This window comes from Gadus chalcogrammus, chromosome 18 (assembly GCF_026213295.1).
Source record: "Gadus chalcogrammus isolate NIFS_2021 chromosome 18, NIFS_Gcha_1.0, whole genome shotgun sequence".
Classification (NCBI taxonomy): domain Eukaryota; kingdom Metazoa; phylum Chordata; class Actinopteri; order Gadiformes; family Gadidae; genus Gadus; species Gadus chalcogrammus.
This window is the reverse complement of record NC_079429.1, coordinates 13,663,528-13,674,604: the sequence shown is the minus strand read 5'-3', so window position 1 is coordinate 13,674,604 and position 11,077 is coordinate 13,663,528. Positions and strand designations below refer to the sequence as shown.

General features: G+C 48.1%; 2 protein-coding genes and 1 non-coding gene across 4 annotated transcripts; 1 reads left to right on the top strand and 2 right to left on the bottom strand.

The window, feature by feature from the left end:
- Window positions 1–13: 13 nt before the first annotated feature.
- LOC130371937 (histone-lysine N-methyltransferase PRDM9-like) lies at window positions 14–6,510 on the bottom strand. The gene is made up of 7 exons (XM_056577818.1): window positions 6,210–6,510; window positions 5,522–5,622; window positions 5,328–5,420; window positions 4,941–5,215; window positions 4,456–4,523; window positions 2,935–3,125; window positions 14–2,772 (listed from the first exon to the last, which is right to left on the bottom strand). Exons 2-7 carry the CDS (start codon window positions 5,613–5,615, stop codon window positions 794–796), a joined length of 2,700 nt encoding a protein of 899 aa, XP_056433793.1. The 5' UTR covers window positions 5,616–5,622; window positions 6,210–6,510; the 3' UTR covers window positions 14–793.
- Window positions 6,511–6,726: 216 nt separating this feature from the next.
- On the top strand, window positions 6,727–6,797 carry trnag-ccc (transfer RNA glycine (anticodon CCC)). The gene has a single exon. It is a non-coding gene; the product is annotated as a tRNA-Gly (tRNA).
- Window positions 6,798–8,355: 1,558 nt separating this feature from the next.
- lrrc18b (leucine rich repeat containing 18b) lies at window positions 8,356–10,898 on the bottom strand. Of its 2 annotated transcripts, XM_056576381.1 has the most exons (4): window positions 10,801–10,898; window positions 10,574–10,705; window positions 9,797–10,075; window positions 8,356–8,989 (listed from the first exon to the last, which is right to left on the bottom strand). In XM_056576381.1, the coding sequence occupies exons 3-4, from the start codon at window positions 10,061–10,063 to the stop codon at window positions 8,480–8,482; spliced, it is 777 nt and encodes a 258-aa protein (XP_056432356.1). In that variant the 5' UTR covers window positions 10,064–10,075; window positions 10,574–10,705; window positions 10,801–10,898; the 3' UTR covers window positions 8,356–8,479. The 2 variants fall into 2 exon arrangements, with proteins under 2 accessions (XP_056432356.1, XP_056432355.1); XM_056576380.1 differs by having other exon boundaries at window positions 10,574–10,897.
- Between the last annotated feature and the right edge of the window lie 179 nt (window positions 10,899–11,077).

Here is an 11,077-nt window from a genome sequence, read left to right as displayed (position 1 = left end):
CACTGCCAGGGTCGCCCCTGTTTCAATCCGCACACACACTTTAAAGTGAATTGGGTCTTACTTGTGTCAACCGTCATACAGGTATGTTTGTATAGTCCAGATAAAAACTGGAATATTTTAAACGGCGCTTAATGTTTGAGATGTAGTGAAAGACGTATACAACGGCGATGGAGATTAAAAAAAAAAGGAACAAAAAGCAATGCAGTGAACGACGGAAAAAGATATACAGTATGTTGTGAGAATTATATCTGGGTAACCGCAAAAGTGTTAGGATAACGGGAGTTAAAAATAATAATCGGCATGAGTATTTTCATAATATTAAGGCTTGTACAGGGCACATGCTTTGCATTGTATGTTTTGTGGAATAAATGAACAGTGATGTTGAGCTTGGGGGTTCTTTTATTTCCACGTAGTACTTGGCAACATTTTATCTGCTAAAACGCATTGATGTTTCTGATTGAGTGAGAATGTTAAAGGGGATACAGAAATGTATGCAACTGTGTATCCTGATCAACTTCAATGTAAAGCGCTTTAAAACAAGCATGAGGACGAGAATTTCAAGCAGCCCTCATTAAATGCATTACAACATGAAAGCATTTCTCAATCCCTCTTAATGCCGGTCCACCGACGAAATTCATGACTCTGGTGGCCCACCGACGAAATTCATGACTCTGGTGGCCCACCGACGAAATTCATGACTCTGCCCCCCCCCCCAGTCCCCCCCAAAAGAAACAATTCTTTAACAATTGTCTCCAAATGAAATTTTATCCGGCAACGGGTTTGAACCCCAGAATCACGAGTGCATTTTCTGCTGGTGCCTCCGGAGGTGGTAGTTCCGCGAGAAGCTCTTCCCGCACTCTTCGCACTTGAACATCCTCTGGCCCAGGTGCAGCAGCAGGTGTGCACGCAGGCTCTGCGGGCGGCTGAAGCTCTTGAAGCACTCGGGGCAGCTGTGCGGCCGCACGCCCGTGTGCTTGCGCTCGTGCCTCTTCAGGTCCCCCGACTGCCGGAAGCTGTCGCCGCAGTGTGTGCACAGGTAGGGCTTCTCGCCCGTGTGCGTGCGCAGGTGCACGTTCAGCTGGCCCATGTGCACGAAGGTCTTGAGGCAGTGCGGGCAGCCGTGGGGCCGCACGCCCGTGTGCACCCGCTGGTGCTGCTTTAGGCTGTAGTGGTTGGTGAAGTCCTTGCCGCAGTCCGTGCACAGGTACAGCACCACCTGCTGGAAGCAGCGGTGCGCCCGGTACTTCTTCGCCGTGCCGTACGTCTTCCCGCACTCGGTGCAAACGCGCGCCACGTCCCCCGCCGCCTCCTCGCCCCCCTGGTCTTCCGCCGCTTTCTCCGACTCGGGCAGCCACTCCAACTCCTGGGGGTGGTGTCGGCGCACGTGCTTGCGCAGGTAGCTGCGGATGGTGAAGGAGAAGGGGCAGTAGGAGCAGGGGAAGATCTCGGAGGTGCAGTGGTGCTTGTCGCAGCTCTTGATCTTCTGGTGCTGCTTCAGGTTGAACAGTTTGTTGAAGCCCTTGCCGCACACGTGGCACGCGTGCGGCTTGCTCTCCGCGTGCGCCGTCCTCTCGTGCCGCTTGAGGAAGCCCGCCTTCTTGAAGGTGGCGCCGCAGCGGGTGCACCTGTGCTGCGCGGAGGCGGCGCAGGCGTGCCCCTTCAGCGCCGCGTCCGATTCGTATTTCTGTTTGCAGTGGACGCAGCTGTGGGCCTGGCCCTCCTGAGCGGACGCGCCGACGTCCGACTCCTCCACGCTCTCCGGAACGGCCCGGGCCAGGCACGGCGGCGTCTTCTTCGGCGCCGGAGTCCTGCGCTTGGGGGCGATGAGCTTTGTGATGGTGAAGATCTTGGAGCGAACCCCGAGGCGCTGCGGCCTCTGGTACGCCGGCTCTTTGGGAGTCTCTGGTGACTGCGGCACCGAGGGGGGCACTTCGGTGTAGTCCAGGTCCTCCGGGTCTTGGCCGTCGTCCGCGGACGCCTCTGAACTCTCCCCCTCTTCCTCCGCGAGTGCCATCTTGCACGGCGTGGGCCTCAGGTCCTCCCCCTTGGCCTGGTGAGACTCGAGGTGCCGGCCCAGGTCGTTGTGCTGGCTGAAGGTCTTCCTGCACAGCGTGCACACGTAGGGCCGCAGGTTGCCGTGGACGCGCGTCTGGTGCTTGTTGAGGTAGCGCGCGTTCGAGAAGCTCTTGTCGCACTGGACGCACGTGTTCCGTTTCTCCTCCGGCGCCATTCCTTCCGCGTCCTCTAGAGGGCGACCCTCTTGCCCGGGCGTGTGCCCGCCGACGGCCGCTTCTTCGGGGTCCGGCGGTTCTTCAGAGGCGAGCTCGTCCGCCTCGGCACCTCCCGTCTCGGTTTCCGTCTTGGTCTCCTGGCGGCAGCTCTGGACCGACGGCGCCTGCTTGTTGTGCACCAGCTGGTGCCGGAGCAGGCCCGAGGCCTGGCTGAAGCTGCGTCGGCACTGGGGGCAGCAGTAGGGCCGCTTGTTGGAGTGCACCGACAGCGCGTGCCGCTTGAGGTGATGCACGTGTTTGAACACCTTGCCGCACTCCCGGCACGTCTTGGCCTCCAGGGCGTCCAACGCGTCGAGGGGGCTGGGATTGGTGGAGGTGGAGGGGGGAAAGTCTTCGGCGGCCTCCGTGTCGGGCGAGGAACACTCCCTCTTGGGCTGCGTGTGGAAGTGGTCGACGTGGCGCTGGCGGTACGTCTCCGTGGTGAAGGACAGCGGGCAGTGGGCACAGAGGAACATCTGGAACGTGATACTCGGGTCACTCTCTGGATAGAAACCAAACGAAAGTTAACCATGGGCATCTTGAAAATCGTCATAGTAAGATGAGAGAACCAAGTCCCTTTTCCGTGTCAAAACATCCTCTTTGGACTTTGGGGTGTATGTCACAACAAGTAAATAAGTTTTGCCCCAATAAGAGCCCCCCTCACCTGTGGGACAAAGCTTCCTGAGCCACATGTGGCTCCAGGCCTCACTGAGCCGGCTCACCAGCCCGGCGCTTGGCCACCACACCAGCTCGTCTCCTGGCTGGATGGTGCGGCAGCAGTGGAACAGAATGCTGCCCTTGTACTGCACCGCCAGCAGGTTGGTCTCCTCTTGGTTGCGGGCACAGTTCACATACCTGTTGGGTGAAAGGATGCAGGGAGCTCAGGGTACTGACGAAGAGCAGTGAGGGGAGTCTGTCTGCTCATTGTGTCCCAACCACCCCGTTGCTTACTCTTTTTCTACCAAGGCTGACCTTATTTTAAGTTTGTCGTTGTAAATATGTTAAAAATCTGTCTAAAAAATGAAATGCAATGCTAGCAGATTGTCTACAAGAAATCTTTTGTTTTTAATAGTTCTCCCAACCTATGTTGTAATTAAACCCATAGCAATAATGTGGAAACACCAGTCGATGATGTAACAATTTTCTGAGCGCATAATATACTGTATTTTCCGCACTATAAGGCGCACCGGATTATAAGGCGCACCTTCAATGAATGGCCTATTTTAGAACTGTTTTCATGTATAGGGCACACCGGATTATAAAGGCGCATAGAATAGAAGATACTGCAGTCAAACGTTTGACTGGGGTTGCGTTATGCATCCACTAGACCGAGCTGTGCTAAAGGGAATGTCAACAAAACAGTCAGATAAAGTCAAACTTTATTAAGCGTTCTGACAACTCTGTTCACTCCCATGGTAACAATATTAAAACGTTAATGTGCATATTAACAATATCTCCCACCCTTATTCACTCTTCTCCCAAACGTGGAGGGGAACTTTTCCCTGATTCAGTAAACACGTAGTAAAAGAAACAGTCCAATACCATTAAATCAAACGTTAGTGCATTCACAATATTAACAATATTAATACAACTTGCGTATAAAACATACGTTTTATACGTAGTGCATTCACAATAACTCAACGTTGTTCAAACGTTAATGTGCATATTCACAATATCTCCCAGCCTTGTTCAGTTGTAAACACGTAAAAGAAACAGTCTGATACGCTAATTCAAACGTTAGTGCATAACTCAACATTGTTCAGTTACGTATAACGCGTAAGGCTCCCTCTCGTCATTATCCGAGTCAGTGTCGCTGCTTTTACCTGGCAGTTCAGTGATCATTCCTGCCTTTGTGAAAGCTCGGACCAGAGTTGAGACTGATATATCATCCACGATCCATTGGCAGATAGTGGCGCAAGTCGCCCGGCGCAGTCTCCCCGTCTTGGTGAACGTGTGTTCGCCTTCTAAGTGTTTGTGTGTTCGCCATATAAGGCGCTCCGGATTATAAGGCGCACTGTCGTTTTGAGAAGATGAAAGGTATTTTAAGTGCGCCTTATAATGCAGAAAATACGGCAATAACATTTTGCCTATCATTTTACAACGTATAACATTCGTTCACCACAAATGACTCTTAAAAGCAGTGCCAACATTTAAATTTTTTTTACAGAATGTGTACAGTACTAACCTCATCCAGTTTGAATGCGTTTCTCTCGCTGCATCAATGTAGTCGTATTCGTCATTTACTTTGTGTATCTAGAGAAACCCAAACAGTGTTAAGTAATAAAGTCACCCAACAACATGCATTCCAAACACGGGTAGAATCACTTTTAAAACACATAATTCTTGCTGGCTAACTTCCTAAAACTATCGGCTTTCTAACTTGGTTCCTTCTTTGATGTAATTTGGTATGGGTGCCGCTGGTGTAGTGGTATCATGCCAGATTCCCATTCTTGCGACCCGGGTTCGATGCGCTTTTGCTCCATCTTTCAACAATAGATACCACAGAGCTGCAGTCTGTGTTTGGATGGTGCTCTCCGGGACCCCAACTATGGGTAATCGTCCCTAAATGATCTCATCCCTCCCCTCCCTCATCTATCATGTCCTACCCTTAATATCCTCCATGTTACGGAAATAAGTTTGTTTGTTTTTCCTGCCAATGGTCCATCTCACCTCCCAGGAGAATCGGCTCGCCACTGCAGCCTCCCTGGAGGTCACTTCCCCCTCGTAGGGCCCAAAATGCATTCCGGGCGTCATCGCTGGCCCCTGGTTCATGACCCCCAGGCCTGTGTTGGGAATGCTGGACCTTCCTATCATCAGGCCGTGGGGAAGCGTCAGCAGTGCTCTCTGGGGCACGGCCATGCTGGTGGGCGAGTCCAGGACGAAGGACGGGCTGGTGAGGCCCACATTGCTCTGCTCTTCGAACAGAGACCGACATTCGACACAATCTGTAGAAAAATAGTTGGAAAGCAAAGAAAAAGTAAGCAATGCAACTGAACTGAGTCAGTGTCTTAGTAATAGGTATATGGATTATGTTATGAAAAATAGGTAATTGCTTACAAAAGCCATCGTCCAATTCAGCATCTTCTCCTTGCACGACTGTGTCCAGCAACTTCTGCATGGGGGTCTCTGTTGGTTCTGATACTTGAAGCACTGATATAATTAAGAAAACAAATCGTAAGGGAAAATCTGATGACGACCAATGATAAAGATGAGATGGATTCATTAACAGTAAAGGATAGTGAATGCCTTACCCGTGGATGAGTTACCATTGGGCAGTACACATTCCTCAATAATGACTTCCTCTGTGGTTTCCACCCACTCCATCACCTCCCCTTTGTCCGACATGGCTAGTCTGGTAGTAAACAAACAAACATATGCCCGTTATTCTTATTGTTGTAAATTTGGGTGAACATGAGTAGCCCACCATTTTGAATCGATTTCTTTTCACCGGGGTACCAAAGCTTAAAACTCAAAGCAAACCAGTAGCCACGCAGGCCTTCCTCCCAAACTAAAACAGTAACGCTACTACATTAACATGATAAGAATAGGCTGAATGTAAATACATCCCCTTTTTTTTTTAATGCAGAAATCATGTCTTGTCGGGGCTGCCAAACTACCGCGTTGCGGTTTATAATTCAAGAACCAGTGTATGATATCAGCAGGAGGACTGCGGTACGGCGTTACGAGGCCTGGCGTTCCTCCTGTCCTCATAATTCAAAAACACATTTCTTTATTTTGCATTTCTGCACTAGAAATCCGCCGTGGATGGTACCACTGCCACTTCTGCTACTTATTTTTACTTCGCTTATTTAGTTTATCTTGTATTGTTGCTGCTGTGTGGCTGTTTAGTAACCAAGCCTAATACTTTAACCCTTGTTTTCTTAAGATGTAATGAAGTTATTCTGAATCTGTAAGGTCAGATGAATGCACTGGACTCACGTTGGGGATCAGATCTCAGTCCTGGTAGTTGAAGGTAGCCCGTTAGCACAGGCTAAATGCATACTCATACGGCTAGCCCACTGGCTAGCAAGGCTGGTACAGTCAATGTTATTTATACAGTGCTGCTGTCCTTATTTTATCCGCTAGTCCGGGTTGCTCGTGGTCATTGTTCCTTAAGTTAGGAACATAGACCTGACTGTTATCATGTCTAACGACGTAGCCAGATTATGCATTTCTTCTATGGAATATACACCTCACAGAAACGGTCTAAATCTGAACCCAGAAGTAAAACCTTCATCTGCCAAACAAAGGCGCGTAACGTGTCGCTATCACTTCCGGGTTGTTTGGAATTCAAATGAAAACGTTGGTTTGTTTAAACTTAAACCTGAAAAATGGCTGATGGACTGCAGTCATAATGTGTCAGATCTTGCAATCAAAAATATAAAAATACGCAAATATTAATATATTTTTATATTTGTACTAAACTTAAACCCTTCTTTGCTGAGTATCGTTATGGGCGCCGCTGGTGTAGTGGTATCATGCAAGATTCCCATTCTTGCGACCCGGGTTCGATTCCCGGGCGGCGCACGCTTTTGCGCCTTCTTTCAACAATATATAACACAGAACTGCATTCTGAGTTGGGTTTATTCTCCACGGCACTCCCATACAATATCTTTCCTTTCAATGTTTGGTTGGAGATGAATGAAGAATATTTCCATCTAGATATCTCGAGCAGTTTTCAATGCATCCTATTTGTAAGGTGATTATTATGTGGTCAAATTCCAGGTATCGTCAATGATGATCACTGTTTTCCTATTAGTCATAGGAAAACAGTGATCATTGAGTTTTTGTTTTGTTGAGTCAAAATAAATAATTACTCACTTCAGCTCTGTGTGTGATTCATAGATGCAGTATCTTCGCAAGACTTCAATTCTCAAACGCTCAATCTTCAGTAGGTTATTTTGCGACTCGTTGAGTCTGTTTTAACTCGATGATGGGTCATTGATGAGTGTCACCTGGATTACATGTTGGTCCTGATGATGATGATGAAGACTACTCCATTAAAGCCCAGCCCCACTCCTGGAACGTGAAGATGACTATACAGCTCCATGTCAATGGTTAGGGTTTATTTGAACCCCAGGACAGGAGCACCAAGCAACTGTATGGTAAGATGCTGAAATGCTGTCTTTTTCTCCTCTGTTAGTGAACAGCTGTCTATTGGTTTGAGGAGAGTAATGGAATAAAATGAACTAAATTAACATTTTCTTTGAATTTGCGGTTGCATTGGTGGAATCAAATATCAAAATCTGAAGTTGAACATTTTGTGTATACTTTCATATCTCTATGGACGGGGAGCACTGAGAGAGTGACGGATGCTATGCAGGTGGCAGGTTCTCTGGATGGCTTGAGCTCCTCCACCTACTTTCAGATCAACTGATGCTGTCGCGAGGCAATTTCTAACCATGTAGGCTACAGATCGGTTCTAGATTTACCCTATATTCTGCCTCTTCTGGCTGGGTATCACGTCTACGAAAGATCAGTCTTTCTCCTTCTGTTCAGATGAAGATGCAGAGCGGATGGACCCACAGCAGGCGGGGCGGCATGGAGCAGAGAACCAGGTGACCCTGTGGTGAATATTAGTCCATCTTCAGCAGGTAGGCCTATGCCAAATACGCCAAGTCCTTCCCAATCTTCATTCAACACATTTTTTGGGGAATATTTCTACTGAATTGTGTACTTTGTTAGAACATTACTAGATGCCAAATCTCATATGCACCTGGCCTCAACCTGTTAAAACAAATCTTAATTTCTATAGGTTTTAGGTCTTGCTGGAGTTTTTGTAGTTGCTCCAAGATTGATTGAATGCTTTCAGGCCTCACCTGAAAGTCTGTGCAATCATCTGCAAAATGTTGAGTTTAACCTTAATCCTCTCCCTGCAGTTTGAGGTTCAAAGCTCTCTCCAGGGCTGAAGAGAGATGACTCCATGCAGTTCCCCCGACTTCCCGGGATAAATGTCAAGAGTTTCAACACAGCCCTATAATTCTCAACTAGAGACAACAAACAGACATTTTCCTAAAACGCTGCACCTCAAATGTGAGTAGTGTGTAAATGATGAAAAAACATCCGTTGGAGCATTTCATCCAAAACCAATGCTTTTATTTCATTTAAAAAATATATATTTCGAATGAATAAATGAAATAAGCAAGGAAATATTACAATCCAACATTGTGGATCGTAGCGCCACTCCAATCCATCTGTCCCCGCCCGTTTCATCTCCACGTCTCCTGGTCCACCTGGGCCACCGAGTTGGGCGTCAACAAGCCTGCGAACATCCGCCGGGGCTTCACCTTGATCTCCAGCTCGGCCCGCCCCTCCACCTTCCTCCTCTGCGACCGGCACTTGTCCAGGCAGCCGCCGCACAGGCAGGCCTCTGCGTCCACCAGGTACAGCGCCTCCTGCCTCCGGATGGGGTCCAGGTCGTCCACCTCGGGGGGGAACGGATTGGAGTCCAGGTTCACCTTCTCCAGCTTCTTGAGCGGCCGCAGGCAGTCCGGGTAGGCGGTGAGCCGGTTGTCGAAGAGGCCCACGTCGCGCAGCTCTTTGAGGGCGGCCAGGCACCGGGGAACGCTGTCCAGCCGGTTGAGGCCCAGGTTGAGCTTGTGGAGCTTGGCCAGCAGGCCCAGCTCGCTGGGCAGGGAGCCACTGGTCAGACGGTTGTTGGACAGGTTCAGAGTCAGCAGGTTCTGCAGCCGCCCGATCGAGGGGGGGATTTGTTCCAGCTGGGAGGAGGGAGATGGCTGTTGAGGGTTTTTAACCTGCCCCTTTATTCACACCTCCTCATGCATTTAGACTGCGTCAAAACAATTGGAGAGGGTGCAGAGTAGTATTCAGAAGGATGGAGTTAGCAGAATGTATTTGTTATTTATTTATAGTGATTAGTTTATAAAAGTTACATCAGAAATGGTACATTTCAACGAAGTCTAGAATTTGAATTGCTAAACATACCGGTGTGAAAAACTTAAGCTATCAGGCTTCAGAGAATCCTAGTGGCCATTCTGTTTAGTTCCCCTGGCATCCAACTAAAAGAGTAAGCCAGGCTCAGACTCTGCTGTTAGGGCCTGTGCCAGTGACTGATAATTTAAGTATTTGTGTGTCTGTACATCCTATCCCATTTTGTTATCGCATTTTATCTACGCGATGATTTATGCATCAATACACCTCGTCTAGTCATAACCATCTACCAGTCATAGCCTCAACCATAGTCAAGGTTTTCTATACAATGTTTCCAGCCAAGAGTTTCAGCCAACTTTTTGGACGTTCCTACTAAATCTGAGTTCCCACTTTTAACAATCTAATAACACCAACTGGTCACATGACCATGTCCCGGACGGTGCCACTCACAGTTTCTGTCTGAGGTCCCATCTCTTACAATAATTAAATCATAACCTGGCCACACATTACCATGTCAACCATAACCCCACCAGTCCAACTCACAAAGTAACGGTCTGAGGTCCCATCTCTTATAATAATAACATAACCTGGCCACACATTACCATGTCAACCATACCCTCAGCGGTATCACTCACATAGTTACTGTGCAAGTCGAGGAAGCGCAGGTTGAGGAACTTGTCGATGAAATCCGGGAGCTTGGTGAGTAGGTTGCGGCTGAGGTCCAGCTCCTCCACATCACAGAGGCCCAACAGGCTCCGGGGCACGCTGGCCAGGCCCTGGTTGCTCAGGTCTAGGCGCCGCTTGCCGTCCACCGTCATCTTCAGGCAGTTCGTGGCCATGGCCAGGGTGATCTTCTTACCTTTGGGTTCACTGCTACTCTTTTTCTTCTTTCCCTTGGCCATGTTTCTGGAAGGCTAGTAGTGGTGTACACACACGCAAACAGACGTACACACACACACACACACACACACACACACACACACACACACACACACACACACACACACACACACACACACACACACACACACACACACACACACACACACAGGCAAGCAAGCATGTAAAAAGTTACTGGTTAACCAATGTCCAGTTTGAATGTGTTCCCGGATCTTGGACAATGACAAACCACGTAACAAGGAGATTTGAGAGTGAAAATACAAAGTCAAATTTAGATGATCACTCAACTGATCATTTACTTTGTTTATTTTTAATCTGTGCAAGAAGGCCTGTTAGATTAGATTTATTGGGACAGCATTTATTTATGTACTTGTGTAGTATTTGAAGGAACTTATACTAAGACTAAACCACTGGACTTCCAAGTTACATGTTACTCTACCAAACACAAAATTGTACTATCAACTATATTTGAGACTTTTTACTAAATAGTCTAAATAGAGCAGAATCCTTACCAGGCCAGCAACAGCTCTATCTTCCTCAGAGCCTGAGAAAACTGAAGAAAGCCGGGACTGACACTGTTCACTCTCTCTCTCTCCAATCTCCACCACTAGTGGGTCAACTCAGGTATCTTCATCTCCCAGGGCCTTCAATAATTCACAAAAGACGACACTCAGGATCCTCGTAAGTAAAAACCAGGAAGTGTACGGCAGATTTGTGTCACTTGAAGGAAAGATTAGACCTGTTCTCTGGTGGCTTTTGCTTTGAGCACGCAGGGACTCTGCCAATGGAATTGTTTAGCTTTGTTTCTAGGCAACTGCTTTATGTGCCAAGAGTTTTTTTTTTCTTTTTTTTACGAGTGTGGCAGAGGCCTGTCTCTGGGATAGCTAGGGATAGGTCCTGCCCTCTTTCCTGAGGGGTTACACAGGCCATTTGGGGAATAAATAGCCAGTGTTAATCAGCAAACACTAATGACGATTTTGAAGCAAAACATGTACAATGTTCGGATCAATGGTAAG